The sequence below is a fragment of the Delphinapterus leucas genome, chromosome 20 (genome assembly GCF_059928025.1).
Source record: "Delphinapterus leucas isolate spDelLeu-1000000601 "Yukka" chromosome 20, BTC_Dleu_Yukka2, whole genome shotgun sequence".
Lineage (NCBI taxonomy): Eukaryota > Metazoa > Chordata > Mammalia > Artiodactyla > Monodontidae > Delphinapterus > Delphinapterus leucas.
This window is the reverse complement of record NC_143148.1, coordinates 24660269-24681244: the sequence shown is the minus strand read 5'-3', so window position 1 is coordinate 24681244 and position 20976 is coordinate 24660269. Positions and strand designations below refer to the sequence as shown.

At 35.5% G+C, this 20976-nt stretch overlaps 1 protein-coding gene across 1 annotated transcript in view; it reads left to right on the top strand.

Moving 5' to 3' along the window:
- The window catches only part of ITFG1 (integrin alpha FG-GAP repeat containing 1), a 242099-nt gene extending 229713 nt beyond the window's left edge, over positions 1 to 12386 (top strand). Inside the window, exons 15-18 of the mRNA XM_022555125.3 lie at positions 4008 to 4132; positions 4707 to 4789; positions 9233 to 9350; positions 11991 to 12386. Of these exons, the coding sequence (XP_022410833.1) occupies positions 4008 to 4132; positions 4707 to 4789; positions 9233 to 9350; positions 11991 to 12050 (386 nt within the window). The 3' untranslated portion in view covers positions 12051 to 12386. The remainder of the gene's footprint in view (positions 1 to 4007; positions 4133 to 4706; positions 4790 to 9232; positions 9351 to 11990) is intronic.
- The last annotated feature ends 8590 nt before the right edge of the window (positions 12387 to 20976 follow it).

The following is a 20976-nucleotide window of genomic DNA, read 5'->3' as shown; positions in this document are numbered from 1 at the left end:
ATGTTGGGGCTATTTGATTTGACTCAGAGTTCAACCCAGCAGGAAAAAGAAAAGCCCTGTTCCTCCAAGACATTACCCAAAACAACAGTCTGTTGGAAAAATCCCAGGTGTAGTGAACAAGAGCCTGGCCAAAACATAAAAGGAAGCCCTGAGGCACCAGACAGCCACAGGCAACTTTGAAAGGCTAAAATACATTCTTGGACATCTTACATGGCTAAGAACATGCCTAGAAAGGAAAATACCTCATTCAGATACTTAGCTTGAGTGTGCTACCTCGAGGCTCTGCTCAAGCAAGAAGTGAAAGGTAAGGTTATCTTGTAAAGTGCCTGAAGTTTGAAGGCATATCTTCACACACAAATCCCACTGACAAAGTTTGGAAGACATACAGACAAGATATTTAAGGAAATCTAATGGCCAATCATTAGCTGACCACTGAGTTATACTGAGTCATGTATGCCTCCTCGGAAACCAGGCTTAGAACAAGAACTTTAAAAATAAGAAAATAAAAGAACTTTGTGGCAGGCACTGTAAGGAATACAGAATCTATAGAATCCATCTAAGAAAGTCACTAAACAAATGAGCAACAACAATAACAAAAAGAAAGACCATCAAACCCTTAGAGGGAGATTCCATAGCTGTTATATTATCTAAGAAGTCCACTTTTCAACAACAACCAAAAAACACTATAAAACATGCAAAGAAACAGGAAAGTATGCCACATACACATTTTTTTTAAAAAAAGCAAACAACAGAAAATGTGCCCAGTGGTGTTGGACTTAGTTAACAGAACCTATAAATGGCTATTATAAACATGTTCAAAGACCTAAAGGAAACTAGGATTAAAAAACTAAAGGTAAGTATTACAACTATGTCCCACTAATAGAAGATATAAGTGAAGAAGTAAAGATCATTTTAAGAATCAAATGGAAATTCTGGAGTTGAAAGTACAGTAACTGAAATGAAAAATTCTGTAGAGTGCTCAACAACAGATTTGAGCTGGCAAAAGAATCAGCAAACTTGAATATAGGTCAATTGAGAGTATACAGAAAGAAAAATGAACAACCTCAGAACCTGTGGCGCCACCATCAATCATACCATCATATGCATAAAGCGAGTCTTAGAAGAAAAAGAGATAAAGAAAGGGGCAGAATGTATATCTAAAGAAAGAATGGCTGAAACCATCCAAATATGATGAAAAACACTAATCTGCACATAGAAACTCAACAAACTCAGAGTAACTCAAAGAGTTCACACTTGGGCTTCTCTGGTGGCGCAGTGGTTGAGAGTCTGCCTGCCGATGCAGGGGACACGGGTTCGTGCCCTGGTCCAGGAAGATCCCACATGCCGCAGGGCGGCTGGGCCCATGAGCCATGGCCACTGAGCCTGCACGTCCGGAGCCTGTGCTCTGCAATGGGAGATGCCACAACAGTGAGAGGCCCACGTACCGCAAAAAAAAAAAAAAGAAAAAGAAAAAGAATACTAAAGGGAGCCCTTAAGGCTGAACTGAGAGGACAACTAGACAATAACTTGAATCCACACAAACAAGTAAAAAACACCTGTAAAACTATAGATAAGTATAAAATATGGTTTATGTATTTCTGTCAAATAGTTCCTCTTATTTCCTAGGTGATTTATGGAACAACTACATAAAGTAATAATTATAAATTTGTGTCAATGGGCTGATAATATATAAAAATATAATTTGTATAATAACAGTATTACAAGGGAGGGAGGATTTTGGAGGAAAGTTGTATGTGCTAGGTATTGTTATTTTGTTAAGTTAATATGCTAATTGCAATCCACAGGCAACCACTAAGAAAATAGCTCAGAAAATATATAATAAAAGAAACTATGGAATTAAAGCAGCAATGGAGGAACAGAACAATTAAAAAGACATATAGAAAACCGATAGCAAATGGCACGCAAAAGTCCTACCTTATCAGTAATTACATTGAATGTAAATGGAATAAACACTCCTATCAAAAGGCAGAGAGATTGGCATGATGGCTAATATAATATGACTCAACTAGGTGCTATCTGCAAGAGAAACACTTTAGATTCAACGATACAAATAAGTTGAAATTTAAAAAAGGGGGGTGTAAATTATACCATGCAAAGAGTAACCAAAGGAGAGATGGAGTGACCATTCTAATATCAGATAAAACTAGGGCTTTAAGACAAAAATTGTTACTAGAGACAAAGAAGGACATTTTATAATGATAATAAAAAGGTCAATCCATGTGGAAGATGTAACAACTACAAAGACATACACACCTAACAACAGAGCCCCCAAGATACATGAAGAGAGAAATTGGAGGCTTTATTACCCCAATTTTAATACTTTCAGTAATGTATCAAACAACTTAGCAAAAAATCAATAAAGAAGAGATAATGACACTATAAACCAACTAAACCTAACAGACTTGTATAGAACACTCCACCCAACAACGGCAGAATATGCATTCTTCTCAAGCACACATGGAACATTCCCCAGGACAGACCATATGCTAGGTCATAAAACAAGCCTCAATAAATTAAAAATATTGAAATCATCCCAAGTATGTTCCCCAGCTGCAACGGGATGATAATTAGAAATCAATAACAATTTAGAAATTCAAAAATATCTGGAAATGAAACAACACAGTCCTAAAAACCCAATGGGTCAAAGAAGAAATCACAAGAGAAACTAGAAAATACTTTAGGTGAATGAAAACAGAAACACAACCTTCCAAAATATATGGAGTTCTTAGAGGGAAAAACAGTTCTTAGAGGAAAATTTATTGTTGCAAATGCCTATATTAAGGAATAACAACAATCTGAAATCAATAACCTAACTTTCTACCTCAAGAAGCTAGAAAAAAAACAGCAAACTAAACCCAAAGCAAGCAGAAGACAGGACATAGTGAGAGGAAATAAGTAGGGAGTAGAAAATCAGAGAGAAAAACCAATTGAACCAAAAGTTGGGTTTTTTAAAGATTAACAAAATGTACAAACCTTTAGCTAGACTGATCAAGAAAAAGAGAAGACTCAAATTACTGAAATCCAGAATGAAAGAAGAGACCACTCGCTACCAACCTTAAGACCTAAAAAGGAAGCTACAAAATTGGCCAATAAGCACATGAAAAGAAAGCTCAACATCATTAGTTATTAGGTAAATGTAAATGAAAGCCACAATGACATACCAGTTCATAACCACTAGAATGGCTATGATCAAAAAGATAGATAGGGCTTCCCTGGTGGCGCAGTGGTTGAGAGTCCGCCTGCCGATGCAGGGGACACGGGTTCGTGCCCCGGTCCGGGAAGATCCCACATGCCACGGAGCGGCTGGGCTGGTGAGCCATGGCCGCTGAGCCTGCGCATCCGGAGCCTGTGCTCTGCAACGGGAGAGGCCACAACAGTGAGAGGCCCGCATACCGAAGAAAAAAAAAAAATAAAGATAAAGTGTTAGAATTTGGAAAAATTGGAACCCTCAACTGTTAATGTTGGGAATGTAGAATGATACAGCCATTTCGGAAAACATAAGTTGACACAGAAACTTGTATGTGAATGTTTACAGCAGCATTATTCATAAAAAGAGCACACATTGCTTGATTGCATTTATATGAATCTCCAGGATAGGCAAATCTAAAAGTAGATTAGTGGTTACCTGTATCTGGACGTGTAGGGCTTAGAAATAGGAATAACTGCTAATGGGTATGGAGTTTCTTTTTTGGGTGATGAAAATGTTTTAAAATTTGATTGTGCTTACAGCTCAACACCTTTTTGAATATACTCAAAACCACTTAACTGTATACTTTAAATAGGTGATGTTTATGAGATGTGAATTATCTCTCTTACTGTTTAAAAAATGAATCATTAATATAATGAACTGGGCATTTCATTTCACATTTTTATGCTTAAAGATAAGTTCTAGCACCTAAACTTGTAACATTTATCATTTTAATGTTGGATGAGAGCAATGTCTCCAAAGATGTATTGTTCTTTTTTCTTTCTTTTAATAAATTTAGCTGGACAACTTAGCCAGTCGGCACATTTAGCTCTCCAACTGCCATACAATGTACTTGGTTTAGGTCGAAGTGCAAATTTTCTTGATCATCTTTATGTTGGTATTCCCCGTCCATCTGGAGAGAAGGTGAGTAAAAAATTTATAATTAATCTATTTTTTAATATTTACTATTCAAATATTTGAATTAAAATATTTTTATTCCATTTAAAGAATTTTTAAAATTCATTGGTAGTGACCAATCAAAGCTTATCTTACATAGAGCACATTATAATTTGAAGAAATAAACCTTAAGACTTCCTGCCCCTTCTCTTCCCTGCTTTTTCTCCTTATCATTTTCACCATCTAACATACCAAATATTTTTATTTTGTTTATTGTCAGACTCTACCTCAACTTGAATTTTAGCTCCAAAGCAGCATTTGTTCATAGCAGCTTGAACAGCGCCTGCTACATAAGTGTGTTCAATAAATTAATGAATCCATGAGACAGAAATATAATCCTTCCCTGAAAAGATGGAGAAATTTTTGCCGATAGGAGTCCTATTTGGGGCCTAATATATGTAAATTCAGCTTAATCCAGCTTAATCCATACCTAGGATTTCAGTTAATCAAAGAGTACTTAAGCTTTTTCTTATTTATTTAGAATAATTATTGTGTTTTTAAAGTGTACTGAATGTTAAATGTTCTTAAATTCTTTTTCCAGTCTATACGGAAACAAGAATGGACCGCAATCATTCCAAATTCTCAGCTAATTGTCATTCCATATCCTCACAATGTTCCTCGAAGGTAATGTCCTTGCTTGAACTGAATTTGGTAAAAATACTGTCAACTCTGAATCATAGTTATATCTTTTAAAAACTTTCTCTATTCCTGCTGTGTTCCCATGAGTGTCATGACTTAATTTGCTTACAGCAAACTTTAAATGCCTAAACATACCTACACAAAAGGTCCCTGACATTTTTCACGAAGAACAAACTAAACCTTATTAGAAAAACAGCAGGTTAACTAACTAGGGATTTATACATATTCTGCTTAAATAAACTGGTCTTCAGTTTACTGGCCATAAATTCTAAAATTTCAGGCTGCTGAACTTTATAAGCAATGATCTTTTTTAGCAAATGCTTTGCGAAGTGGTATATATCCCACAGTTGTTAGGCACAAATTTTGAAGTTCAGCGGACCCAGGCTAGAAACTCGGATCCACTGCTAGCTGACTGAGATTGGAAGCTAGTCCTTTGTTCTCTCTGAGGGTCAATTTCTGCACTGTAGAAATTGGGAGATAAAATACCTACCTTATAAGAATGAGGATGAAATATGCTTAACACAGTACCCAGCATATAGTAATTTTTCAGTGAACAGTAGGTATTTTTATCTTTATTAGCAAAACATGTTCCTTGTATAATATAGCACTTAATTCTAAATCTTTATCTCTGTTTGTTTTTCTTTAAATTATTAGGTTGATTCCATTATTTCAAAAAGTAGGTGGTGAAGGTATTCATTAACATTTAAATTTCATTGGGAAAAATATAACTTGTTCTTAAGGCTACTCTCATGTCAATATGATAAAATAAGCTATTAAAATATAACTAGTGGCTTATTACATTTCTTCTGAAAATACAGCCTGTACTGTTCTTTTTTCTTCTTCCAGTTTTATTGTGATATAATTGACATACAGCACTGTGTAAGTTTAAGGTATACAGCATAATGATTTAACTTACATACATCAAAAAATGATTATCACAGTAAGTTTAGTGAACATCCATTTTCTCACATAGATACAAAATTAAAGAAACAGAAAAAAATACGTTTTTCCTTGTGATGAGAACTCTTAGGATTTACTCTCTTAACAAATTTCATATATAACATATGGCAGTGTTAATTCTGTTTGTCGTGTTGTGCATTACACCCCTAGTACTTATTTATCTTATAATTCAAAGTTGGTACCTTTTGACTGTTTTCATCCAATTCCCCCTCCCACCTCCCACCTCCCACCTCTGGTAACCACAAATCTGATCTCTTTTTCTATGCCTTTTTTTTGGAAATATAACTGACCTATAATACTATGTTAGTTCCTGTTACACAACATAGTGATTTGATGTTTATAAACACTTCAAAATGATCACCATGGTTGAGTCTGGTTACAATCTGTTGCCAAAGATATTACATAATTATTGACTATATTCCCCACACTGTACATTTCATACCCGTGACTCATTTACTTTGCAGCTGGAAGTTTGTACCTCTCAATCGCCCTCACCCATTTGTCTCCTCCCCTCATCCCTCTACCCTCTGGCAACCACCTGTTTATTTTCTGTATCTATAACTCTGTTTCTGTTTGTTATGTTTGTTCATTTGTCTTGTTTTCCAGATTCCACATATAAGTGAAATCATACAGTATTTGTCTTTCTCTGTTTGACTTTTTTCACTTAGCATGATACTCTCTAGGTCCATCCATGTTGTTACAAATGGCAAGATTTCATTCTTTTTTATAGCCAAGCAATATTCCATTGTGTGTATGTGTATATGTATAAATGTGTGTGTGTGTGTGTGTGTGTGTGTGTGTGTGTGTAGAGAGAGAGGGGGAGAGAGAGGGAGAGCACTCACATCTTCTTTATCCCTTCATCTGTTGCTGGGCACTTAGGTTGCTTCCATTACCTTGACTATTGTAAATAATGGCACAATGAACATAGGGGTGCATGTATCTTTTCTAATTGATGTTTTCATTTTCTTTGGGCAAATACTCAGGAGTAGAATTGCTGGATCATATGGTAGTTCTATTTTTAATTTTCTGAGGAATCCCCATACTGTATCTATTAAAAAATGGGCAGAGGATCTGAATAGACATTTTTTCCAAAGAAGACATACAGGTAGCCAAAAGGCACATGAAAAGATGCTCAGCATCACTAATCATCAGGGAAATGCAAATCGAAACCACAATGAGATATCACCTCACACCTGTCAGAATGGCCATCATCAAAAAGACAACAAATAACAAGTGCAGGTTGTATTGTCCTTTATTAAATTTTTAGATGGTTTGCTAGAACCAGCTCACGCCACCTCATGAGCTGATTGTGTGCATCTCTTTCCACTTCTGTTCAGGGAGGTCACGTTAAAATCAGCTATGATGGGACTGTTTACACCATGAAAATTGGCAAGTGCCACTCAGGGGTTCTTTTCCCCCCAGAGAGCCAGTTTACTAGCACACCCCTGGAGGTATTTTATGGTGGATTTATGGGCTTTAGAACCAAACTACTTAAGAAAACAACTTTATTACAGCATTATGCTTGAAATAAGATATCAATAAAAACAGTTATAGGCTTCCCTGGTGGCGCAGTGGTTGAGAGTCCGCCTGCTGATGCAGGGGACACGGGTTCGTGCCCTGGTCCGGGAGGATCCCACATGCCACGGAGCGGCTGGGCCTGTGAGCCATGGCCGCTGAGCCTGCACGTCCAGAGCCTGTGCTCCACAACGGGAGAGGCCACAACAGTGAGAGGCCCACGTACCGCAAAGAAAAAAAAAAAAAACAGTTATGGTCTGAGTTTAGACTTTTTTAATGAGTCTATTAAAATTTTGAAATTTATAACAAAATGAATCTGCACAAGAAACTACATGAATTATAGTACTTCTGTATCATGCAATATCATGATAATCTTTTAAAATAGAGTGGTAAAGCAAAAGATAAAAGGAAAATGCACTTATGAATAATAAGCAATGATTTGTGATTTATAAAGAAGATATCTATGCATATATGTTTATATATGTATAGAATACCTCTGGAAGGATATGTAAGAAACTGAGAAGAATGACTGCTTCTGAGTAAGAAACTCAGTATTGGCCTTTTGTTCATTGTTTTTCTTACCGAAATTCCTTTATTCATGGGTTTTTTAAATCTATTTTTAAATTAGAACTACCGGGACTTCCCTGGCGGCCCAGTGGTTAAGACTTCACCTTCCAATGCAGGGGGTGCGGGTTTGATCTCTGGTTGGGGAGCTAAGATCCCACATGCCTTGGGGCCAAAAAGCCAAAACAGAAGCAATATTGTAACAAATTCAATAAAGACTTATAGATAGATAGATAGATAAATTGGAACTACCAAAAAAATCTCATGAAAGGACCTTTTCTTATGTATGAGGTAAGGTGCTGAGAATAGCTAACCTCAACTAATTAACAGTATTTGTTTCTTAAGGTTTTCTTACTCTTGAATTTCTGGGAAATTTTGTTATAGCCTTTCTTCCATAATAAGCTCAACATTTTTCACGTTTCCCTTGCTCTTTCTGAAAAAAAAAGTTCTTTTCAAATTTATGTACATAATAAAAACCAATTTGATTTTAGTTTGAGGTGTATTTTGAGATTTATTGACTAGAGGCTAACTTATGGATCAGTAAATTTTAATTATCCCAAAATAAGTCAGTTGGTGCTTGCCATTTATCAGAATAATCTTACCTTTATTAAACTTTTAAGATGAAAATATATCCATTATCTATTTTCAGAGAGAACAAAAAGTTCTTTATATATAACCACCTACAGTGTTGGTAATATAGACCTCAGTTTTAGGCTTTTCAGTGTTTGCAAGTGCTGTATTATGTGGACTGTTTTAGAAGAAAGAGCTATTTCTATTTATGCTAAAGTTTGTATATTGCCATTAACACTGAGGAACTAAAAGTGATTTTGTAAGAAGTCTCTGTCATTGTAATAATGTAAACCCTCCAACATGACATTTTGTACAAGCATCTATCTACACCTACTTGGACATATGGTTCTTTTACTTAGTCATAGTACATATGTGAACAGGGGTCAAAAAATAAGATATAGAAATCTTATCAAAAATCATGTGACTATGTAGCCTTAAAGTTCAAGGTTTCTAATTCAGTAAGTCAAACAAGACATAAAAACAATGTCTAAGATTGCCTAAACTACCCTTGATAAGTTTACCTAAGAATAATTCTCACAGGAGCAAAGAAAAATAGCAAAGCATCTCATCAAAAATTCTATTCTATTTCAGTTCTTGGAGTAAAAATCTGAACTCTGCTGGATCGTCAATATTCTTAACCCTATCTTAATTTTAATTGCTTTTGTTTTATTTATAATGAATGGATAGATAGGTGAATGAATTAATGAATGAATGGACTGATTCATTAATTAATAAGCTCTTTTGCTTTTTGGTCTCAATAGTATTTTGTTATTTTTAAATTAAAATGTGTAATTTTAATTCTTCTCTTTTCATCTACAGCTGGAGTGCCAAACTGTATCTTACACCAAGTAACATTGTTCTGCTTACTGCTATAGCGCTCATCGGAGTCTGTGTTTTCATCTTGGCAATAATTGGCATTTTACATTGGCAGGAAAAGGTTTGTTCATTTAAATGGAACATTAACTTTATAATAGTGATATGTTACTCTTTAAAAACACTATATTTCAAACTTTTTCACATGACTAAGATTTTCTGATTTTTCAAGTTCTGTCTGTAATGTCATCTTATTAATGATAATTTTTTTCATCCCCCTGAGTTACTAATGTCTCTTAGCAATTCCTGCAAATCAGACTATGTATTTTAAAACTTTGATACTGTACAAAAGTAATAAAGTGAACACCCCCAAATCAACAGGCATATCGAAAAGCTTAATTAGAAGTAATTTCATAATGGCCTGGAAAATAATAATCATTTCTTAAATGAGCCTGTGTCCATTATTTACTGATAGGGCCATGGACATTTTTTTCAGGGAATAACAGCTATCTCTTTATAAAAAATTAGAGCAGAGAGAGTTTAGGTGGGAAGTAGCAAAGTGATAAACATCTTTTCCATCTATCAAGTATTCTTTGTACTAAACTAAACTGATTTCTGTTCTTTAGTATAACATCCTAAATAATAATTAAAAACAAAACTCCAAAAATGTAGTTTTTATATAATGTTTATGAGGAGAGAAAAAGGCTATCACATAAATTTATTCATAGTTTAGATATAAATTTAAAAAGCTAATTTCTACTTGTGTATGAATATATATTTATTACATAACTAGTGGGTTCCAATAATGTTCTCCAAAATGGGCTCTATGTGTCACAGAAGTGTTTTCATTTTTGCACCTATTATTTTTAGATTGTGATGCTCATGATAATCATTTTTGTTAACTAAAATTACCATCTGCTTTATGTTACCTGTTTTAACTTATGAAAAAGAGAACATGTTAATTGTTCTAATAAATGTTCATAGGTTTGTCTTTCAAAAAAATACTCCGTTCATACAAAAAATGATAACATAAAGTTAATATTCAGTTGATTTTAAAATTGCAACTTAAGAGGTAAGATCAAAGATGACTCTATTTACTTTTGTCTAGAAATGTCAGAACATAGTATGACATATTACACAGCTCTAGACCTATGAAGGAAAGGAAATTAATTTTATTGATTTCACAGGAGATCTAATTACAGTGTAAACATTGTAGACTTACAATAATAATGATGCAGTGGCTAAAAACTGAAGTTTTAAATACAAATACGGATTGAAATACATATCTGTATACTGCCTCCGTCTGTGATACTGTGGTTTGTCTCCTACCTCTTGGACCACTTCTCTTTCACCTACACTGGCTGTTCTTTCTGCCACGGTGTCTGCCCTAGGCCCTCTTTATATACTTTCCCTGCCAGTTTTATCTAAAATCATGGCTTGAGCTATTACCTCAGAGATGCCCAGCCCTCATCTCTCTCTAAAGGTCTCTCCCCTACTTCCAACTGTCACCGTGACACCTCTACCTAGATCACTTGCAAGCAACTTAAAACCAGTTTCCTAAAGCTGTCTCTTTTCTTTCTTACTCACTACAGGATTTAATCAGTTGCCCTCCTCATTGTGCCTCCCTACAATCTCTGCAGCTGACTCCACTTCTGAATTCCTTACACCAGTGCTTTTAGTTTAGTTCAGCTCCTTGTTAAATACTCCCTGTCCTCCCAAATTCCATTCTCTCCCCTTCGCTCCATTTAGCACTTTGCTGCCGGATTACTCATCATTAAGTTTAGTTTTAATCATGTCACTCCTCTGCTCAAAAACCTCTGGTGACCACCCCCTGCCTAAAATGTGTAACTCCCTCAGCCTATAGCCTACATAGTACTTCCATGTGACCCTACCATACACCTTTCCAGTCTTTATCTTATCAGTTACTTTCACATGTCCCGTGCTCCTGCCAGACTTCTCAGGATTGTTCCTGTTCTTCCCGCATTTTGTAGTGAATGTCCCTCCTCTTCATTTCCATAAACACTATCTTTTCAAAGCTTTGCCTTTCATCATGCCAACCCAGAAGTAATCTCAGAATATTGGTAACATTTTTCACATTTTATGCTGAAATAGTTATTTAGTATGTTTTGCTATTTTCTTTTTAGGCTTTAATAAGTTCCTTGAGAACAAGACACAAAACTGAGGGGTTTTCTAATCCCTCAAAATTCCAAGCACATAGGACTTCCCTGGTGGTCCAGTGGTTAAGAGTCCACGCTTCCACTGCAGGGGGCGCAGGTTCGATCCCTGGTTGAGGAACTAAGATCCCACATGCCGCACAGCACAGCCAAAAAAAAAATTCCAAGCACAATACTTTGCTGGGAACAAAGGATCAATAAATATATGCAAAATCAATAGGTTAACCCCAAAATAATTAATGTACTTTAATATAATTAGATTCAGCAGTGTTAAGAATGGGAAAAATGTAACAGTTGATTCCATTCTTACAAAATCTAATGTTTACTCCTACTTTCAAATAAGTAATAAATAACAAACTAAGCTTTTAAGGAACATTTCTTGTTGGTTTTTTAAATTCAATTTAGAGGATTGTTCATTATAAGATAGCTACTGTAAACTATAAAAATATTTCATAAGATTATTACATAATAAAATCACACCTTTTACCTACTAATTGCTCAGGGCTTTTATTTTTTTAATTAACCACTTTTTAAATTAATCTTTTGACATTTTCCTATCATTTATAAACTAGTCTAAAATTCTTTTTCAGAAAGCAGATGATAGAGAAAAACGACAAGAAGCCCATCGGTTTCATTTTGATGCTATGTGACTTGCCTTTAGCAGTGCATAATGGAACGGCTATTCACTTGATTAACTGAAATACTAAACTTGGCTTATAGAAGAAAACAGCCGATTTTATTATTTATAAATGATACATCCCTTGGTAATTATTGGAAAGTATTCAAATAAATATGGTCTGAATGTGTTACAAGGTCTTTTTTTAAAGCATTTTGTATACAATAATTTGGGTTCTTTTTTCAATTGTGCTGTACATATTTGTTCCTTCGCGGAATGTGTTGCATGTACTAAGGTGTTTACGTGTTTATAATCTTATTAGAATAATGATGATGGAAAAAGACACGTGTAAATAAAAATATTTAAATGAGCAGGGTTTTTTGTTTTCCACTTGAATCCATCCTGTTTCTTATTCTAACGATGCAAATTATACTTCTGTGAATGTATCAGAGATAAAATTATTAACCATTCACCCTCATTATAGCATGTCAGGGGGTCTTTCACTGATGGTATACAATATAGTGATTGGGTACGCTGGCTTTGGAATCGCAGTCAGACTTGCCTTAAACTCCTGGTTACACGACTTACAAGCTGTTTGAACTTGGCTAATTGCTTAAGCCTTAGTTTTCTTGTTTATAAACAGAGCTAATACACTATTCACTTGAGGTGTTGTATACATTAAATGGGATGATGTACACAAAGTACCCAGCTTGGTGCCTAGCATAGAGTAAATTTTCAATAAGTGATAGTTGTCATTATTTATTATTATTAAATAATTTTTTTACAGACTTCTACAACTAATTATCAAAATATATTTAGACTTGATAGGATTTTATTTTCAGGCATGTAGAAAGCATAGTCTTTGGAAAACTTAAATTCCTGGTGTTGACACCCTCTATAAAGATTTATTACTTGTTTATATTAACTGAAAATTATATCATAATACCCTCCAAGAATTAATGTGCCCTAATAATTTTCATTTGAACACTGATTCTTATCATGTGGTAATGAAAAGCATTTGATTTCTTGAAAGGAAACTGCTGTAGATAGCATCTGGGAATGCAAATCTTCAATCACATTTCTATTCTCAAAAGCTTGTAACAGTCTATAATTTACATTCAGACTTCAATGCAAATTTTTATGAACTTCCCCTTGCCAAAAAGTTACATGTAAGATTGGGAAAAAGTTTATATATCAGTGCTAATAACTTCCTAATATGCAAATGGACGTATGATAGCTATAAAACACAAAAACTTATCTGAAAGCAACTAATTTTGTTCTTCATGGTTCTTTTCCTTACAGTTCACTGAGAATGGCATGTGTATAAGTGGTTTACTTTGTGTATCTAAGCATGTTAATATGTCTTCTTAATAAATATTCTGTATTGAAACAAAGAATTTTGGTGAGTGTGTAAATAATTACTTTGGACCATGATAAGCCTTAGAGGTTATTAAGTCTAAATCACAGATTTGGACAGAAGTGACTTGCCTATCAGGGCAAGATAGGCATCTCTAACTATGGTATCCAGTTAAATTCATTTATCAACCTACAACGCTGTGCCAGGCACTTTTCTACACTGTCCCTAAAGACAGGTAGGTTTAGTATCAATCAACTGATATAGCATGAGTTGTAAAACTCGCTTGTAGTCAGAGTCTACGAGGAATAGTGTTATAGGCATATAAAATGTAATGAGAACAAAAAATATTGGGTTAGCCAAAAAGTTCATTCCGGTTTTCCCTTAAGATGTTACAGAAAAATCTGAACGAAGTTTTTGGCTAACCCAATACAATCAGTGACTTTATACTGTGTTTCTGTATCTTGATACTAACCTTCAATGAAACATCAATGTCATTCATTAAGGGGCAGCAGGTGAAAAATGTGTCACAACATTGAGAATCAAATACAGTTGACCCTTGAACAAAATGGGTTTGAACTGCACAAGTCCACTTATAAATGGTTTTTTTCAATAAATATGTACTATGGTAGTACACGGTTGGTTGAATCCACAGATGCGGAATCTCAGATACAGAGGTCTAACAGGAAAGTTATACTCAGATTTTCGACTGTGCAGAAGGTCAGCACCTGTGTTGTTCAAGGGCCAGCTGTACAAAGATCCTTATATTAATTTTGAATACTGTAGTGGAAAGAGCACAAGACTTCGAGGTCAAACTAATCAGGATTCAGGGCCTAACTCTCCCACTTTGTGACTTTTTAGTCTGTCACTTTGCCTCTTTGAGCTCTGGTATCTTCATCTGTAAAACAAGGATACTGAGTGACACCCTAAAAAACTATTTTGAGTCTTAAGTAGCAATATGTGCGTAGAAAGTACTTGATAAATGCTGGTTCTTTTCTTCCCTCCCGTTTCCCATTGCAGTGACAAACAACATTTTGACTGTCTTCCACTGATCTTTACTTCTATAATCCTCCTCCTTTTGGTAACAAGGAGGAGTAATTAAGACTTAGTAACCATTTTGAAGATAACAATCACATACAGGCACACCTCACTTTATTGTGCTTTGCTTTACTGCATTTCACAAATATTGCATTTTTTACAAATTGAATGTTTGTGGCAACCCTGCATCCATTAAGTCTATTGGTGCCATTTTTCCAACAGCATTTGCTCACTTCATGTCTCTGTGTCACATTTTGGTAATTCTTGTAATATTTCAAATTTTTAAATTATTATTATATTTGTTATAGTGACCTGTGATCAGTGATTTTTGATGTTACTGTTGTAATTGGGTTTTTGTTTTGTGTTTTTTAATGTATGTACATTGTCTTTAATAAGACATAATGCTATTGCATAATGCTGTATTGTATAGAGTACAATATACTGTAAACATAACGTTTATATACAGTGGGAAACCAAAACAGTTTGTGAGACTCACTTTTTACCATGATATTTGCTTTATTGTGGTGGTCTGGAACCAAACCCACAATATCTCCGAGATATACCTATACTTGTAAACACAATAAATACATTGTTGTTAACACACCATTTACCTAGACTAGCGCTTTATATTTCTCCATCTACCAGCCAAAAAACTATATATTTTCAGAAACTTAATTCTCAAAATAGTTTCTCCTAGAAGGCCTCAGGTTCAAAGGTAACAACTTATAAACATACTTTTTATACCCTTCCCACTCTTGATAAGGAAAGGTAGGGACCTATTACAAGTAGCTATACCTAGAGATTCACCCTCAGATTAAGTATCACTATGAAGTTGTGAAGTGCTTCTCTACTAAAGGTGGTGGTTACTAAACCATCAAAGGTAAAAACAATCTTGGCAACACAGATACAGCCTTTTCAAGCAGAGAAATCCTATAGCAAAATGTTTTGAGATATAGGAAAAATAAGATCACCAAGATTACTAAGATTAAGTAATCTTATAAAAACTAAAAAAATTTAGTTATTACTAAAAATAAGATCACCAAGGTAAATTAAGATATCTTAGATTTATACAAGGGTCCAGTGAATTCATATGGTAATTGCAAAAAAATGAGCTTTATTCCATGTTTTAAAAAATAATTTTCCTCAACTTCCTTGGTGGTGCAGTGGTTAAGAATCCACCTGCCAATGCAGGAAACACTGGTTCAAGCCCTCGTCTGGGAATATCACACATGCCATGGAGCAACTAAACCCGTGCGCCACAACTACTGAGCCTGCACTCTAGAGCCCATGAGCCACAACTACTGAGCCTGCGTGCCACAACTACTGAAGCCCACGCACCTAGAGCCCATGCTCTGCAGCAAGAGAAGCCACCACAGTGAGAAGCCCATGCACCACGACAAAGAGCAGCCCCCACTTGCTGAAACTAGAGAAAGCCTGCGCATAGCAACAAAGACCCAACACAGCCATCAATAAATAAATAACTTTTTTTTAATTTTAAAAAATAATTTTCCTTTTGTTCTTTAGAAAATCTCTAAGAAAGGATAAACGTCAGGAAATATTAATCTTTACAGATAGCTAGAACTAACTACTTAAGAAACTCAAAAATTTGAACTGTGTCCAAGAGACCTTACTGAGGATTAAGCTAGGATACTTAAGGCCAACTCCTCAGTATAAAAGTGAACTAAAGTTAACCAGCCCTTGTGATGACTTGCAGCCTAGCTTTACATCACCTAGCCAGTTATTTTAAAAGACTAATAAAATAGATAATAGATTAGGGGGTGCTCTTGATCAACACCTGTACAGAAGAAAGGAAGGAAGCAAGACTGGGCAGAGGCAGAAATCAAGTTGTGATTCATTCTTAATAGAATGCCTCTTACAACCCTACAGTGAGTTTTGAGATAGGATGACCTCTTCTATCTCCTAACCTGTCCTAAGTTAGAGTAAGAAGGCTGGGCCTTTACACCCCCACTTCATCAGTTATTGGCTATAGGCTGCCCCAGAGCCTCTATCAAGAAAAACAAAACAGGCATAAATAACCAGTATCAGAAGTGAAAAAGGAGATATAACTACAGATAAAGTATATATTAAAACAAAGATAGGAAGATGTTAAGAACAATTTTATACCAAGGAATTTGAAAGTTTAACAAAATAGACCAATTCCTATGAAGACATAACTAAAACAGACTCAAACAGAAAACCTGATTACTTCTCTGGTAGATGCTAATAATGTCCAGATCCTCCTTCAAAAATAAAGGATTTATTATCCTAATTTCTGGGAATGCCTTCAATAGTTGGCTGTCAGCCCCCTTTGTGGACTGCCTCAGCTAAAGAGAACAGACTCAACTAAGTTCATTCCACTCCTTGACATAAAAAGCCTAAATGTGTATAAACTAAATACATAAAGCAAAACAGACCTGTAAGGAGAAAGAGACACACCATGATTTAGGTTGGAAATGTCAACACTCGTCTGCAGTGATTGATAGAAAAAGTAGAAAATCAGAAAACTTAGAGGTGACCTGAAAAGCACTACCAATCAACTTAACCTAATGGAGACTTATAAAACACTTCAACCAACAACAGCAAAACACAGAGTCATCTTAAGTGCACATGGAACATTCACTAAAAGATACATTTATCTGGGCTATAAAACAAACCTCACCAAATTTAAAAGAATAGAAATTATACAAAGATCCTCAGACTAAAACTGAACTAAACTAGAGAAAATACCCAAATATCTAGAAATTAATGCACTTTAAAATAACCATGGGACTAATGAGGAAGTCTCAAAGGAAATTTTAAAATACTTTTAACCAAATAAAAATAAAAATTCAACATAAGTCTTCAGACTAAGATTGAACTAAACTAGAAACATACCTGGAAAATACCAAAATACTTGGAAATTAATTCACTTTAAAATAACCATGGGGCTTCCCTGGTGGCGCAGTGGTTGAGAGTCCACCTACCAATACAGGGGACACAGGTTCATGCCCCGGTCCAGGAAGATCCCACACGCCGCGGAGCGGCTGGGCCTGTGAGACATTGAGCTTGTGCGTCCGGAGCCTGTGCTCTGCAACGGGAGAGGCCACAACAGTGAGAGGCCCACGTACCACAAAAAAAATTAAAATAACCATGGAGTCAATGAGGAAGTCTCAGAGGAAACTTAAAATTTTTTTAACCAAATAAAATAAAACATAAAATTTGTAGGAGACAGAGAAAGCAGTGCTTAAAGGGAAATGTATAGCATTAAATGCATATATTAACAAAGAAAAAAGATCTAAAATCAGTAACCTAAGTTTCCACCTTAACTAGAAAAAAAAAAGATTAAATTAAATCTAAAGCAAACAGAAGATAGAAGGAAATGATTAGACCAGAAATCAATGAAATAAAAAGGTGGTTGTTTGAAAAGATCAATAATATTGCTACACCTCTGACCAGGAGAGAAAAGGAATAGACATAAATAACCAATATAATGAACAAAAGAGAAGACATCACTACTGATCCCACAGACATTAAAGGCATAATAATAAAAAATACTAGGAACTAGCTATGCCCATGAATTCAATAAAGTAGATTAAATGGATCAATTCCTTAAAAGATATAAACTACCAAAACACACCCAAGCAGAAATCAATAAACACCATATCTATTTTTAAAAGTTAAATTTTTATATTAAAAAACAAACCTTCCACAAAAGAAAACTCAGTGGAACACATGGTTTCACTGGCAAATTTTACAAATATCTAAGAAATAATACCTATTCTACACAGTATCTTGAAGAAAAGGAAGAGGAAGGAATATCTCACAACTCCTTTTATAAGGTCAATATTTCCCTAATGCCCAAAACAAAGACACTGCAAGAAAATAAAACTACAGGCCAATATGCCTCATAACACAGATACAAAAATTCTCAACAAAACATTAGCAAATTGTATGCAGGAATATATAAAAAGATAATATACCATTACCAAGTGTGTTTCATCCCAGAATGCAAAACTAGTTCACTATTTGAGGGGGAAAAAAAGTAATATAATTTATCATACTATTAAGTCAGAAAAACCATCTTATCCTTTCAATAGACACAGAAAGATAATTTGACGAAATCTAACATCCGCTCCTAATTTTAAAAACAACAACAAAAAAAAAACTAAGCAAACTATAATAGAACTTCCTTAACCTAATAAAGGGCATTAATAAAAATAAAAAACTACAGCTAATATTGATACATACTTAACGATGAGAGACTGAATGCTTCCCCCCACCGATAATTTTCAACATAGTACTGGAAAATTTTTTGTAGATCTGTTTTTTTTAAATTAATTAGTTAATTAATTTTGGCTGCATTGGGTCTTTGTTGCTGCACGCGGGCTTTCTCTATAGTTGCGGCGAGCAGGGGCTATACTCTTCATTGTGGTGCGTGGGCTTCTCATTGCGGTGGCTTCTCTTCTTGCGGAGCACGGGCTGTAGGCACAGGGGCTTCAGTAGTTGTGGCTCGCGGGCTCTGGAGTGCAGGCTCAGTAGGTGTGGCACATGGGCTTCGTTGCTCTGTGGCATGTGGGATCTTCCTGGCCCAGGGCTCAAATCCGTGTCCCCTGCATTCAGGACAGGCTGATTCTTAACCACCGCACCACCAGGGAAACCCCTAGATCTGTTTTAATATAGGATCTTTTTCTAATTTTTAAAACTTTTTTAAATTTATTTTGGCTGCGTTGGTCTTCGTTGCTGCACGCAGGCTTTCTCTAGTTGCTGCGAGCAGGGGCTACTCTTCATTGCGGTGCACGGGCTTCTCATTGTGGTGGTTCTCTTGTGGCAGAGCACAGGCTCTAGGCACATGGGTTTCAGTAGTTGCAGCATGTGGGCTCAGTGTTGTGGCACACGGGCCCTAGAACACATGGGCTTCAGTAGTTGTGGTGCGTGGGCTCAGTAGTTGTGGCTCATGGGCTCTAGAGCGCAGGTTCAGTAGCTGTGGTGCACGGGCTTAGTTGCTCTGCAGCATGTGGGATCTTCCTGGACCAGGGATCAAACCCGTGTCCCCTGCATTGGCAGGCGGATTCTTAACCACTGCACCACCAGGGAAATCCTTTTTTTAAATTTTTTTATTGAAATATAGTCGATTTACAATGTTGTGCTGGAAATCTTAAAGTAATAAGCCAAGAAAATGAAATAAAAGGCATACAGATTGGAAAGGAAGAAATAAAACTGTCCCTATTAGTACATGACATAATAGTCTAGAAAATCTATACACACACACAAAACTTCATAGAACTAAGTGAATTCAGCAAGTTCAGCAGGATAAAAGTTGAACACAAAAAAATCAATCATATTCCTATATAAATGCAATGAGCAATTGGAAATTGAAATTGTTTTAAATACCACTTAAAATACACCCCAAAAATGAAATTCTTACGTATAAATACAACAAAGCATGCATAGGATCTGTATGCCAAAAACTATAAAATAGCGATGAAAGAAATCAAGGAAGACTTAAAGACACTGTGTTCATGGATTGGAAGATCCAATCTAGTAAAGATGTCAACACTCCCCAAAATGACCTATAGATTTAATAACATCCCTATCAAAATCCCAGCAGTATTTTTTGTGGACATAGACAAGATTATTAGAAAATTCATATGAAAGAGTAAAGGAACTAGAAAAGCTTAAAATAATTTTGGAAAAGGTGGCAAAGTTGGAGGTCAAACTACCTGATTTTAAGACTTATTATAAAGCTATAATAATCAGGATAATGTGGTACTGGAAAAAGATAGACACATAGATCAATGGAACAAAATAGAAAGTCCAAAAATAATGCCACACAAATATAGCTATTTGATCTTTGACAAAAGTGTAAAAGTGACTCAGTGGAAGGTGGTCTTTGAGATAGTGTTAAACTATTTGGTCATCCCTATGCAAAGAAAAAAAAGAAACTTGACCTAAACCTCACACCTCATACAATAATTAATTCAAAATGGATCATAACCTTAAATGTAAAACATAAAACTATCAAATTTTTAGAAGGAAACATATGAGAATATACTCATGAGCTGGGGTAAGGCAAAGAGTTCTTAGAAATAATACCAAAAAATCTAAAGAAGGTTTTAGATAAAAGAAAAAAATTTAAATTTAAAGACATTTTCTTTGCCAAAAACACTTTCAAGAGAATGAACAGACAAGCTACATATGCAATGGAAATATTTGCAAATCACATATTCAACAATGGACTTATATCCAGAATGTATAAAGAACTCTCAAAACTAAACAATAACCCAATTTAAAAGCAAGCAAAGGCTTCCCTAGTGGCTCAGTGGTTGAGAGTCCGCCTGCCGATGCAGGGGACACGGGTTCGTGCCCCAGTCTGGGAAGATCCCACATGCCGCAGAGCGGCTAGGCCCGTGAGCCATGGCCGCTGAGCCTGCGCGTCCGGAGCCTGTGCTCCGCAAGGGACAGGCCTCGGCATTGGGAGGCCCATGTACCGCAAAAAAAAAAAAAAAAAAAAAAGCAAGCAAGAACTTGGACACTTCACTGAAGAAGATATATGAATAGCAACTAAGCTCATGAAAAGTTCTCAACATCA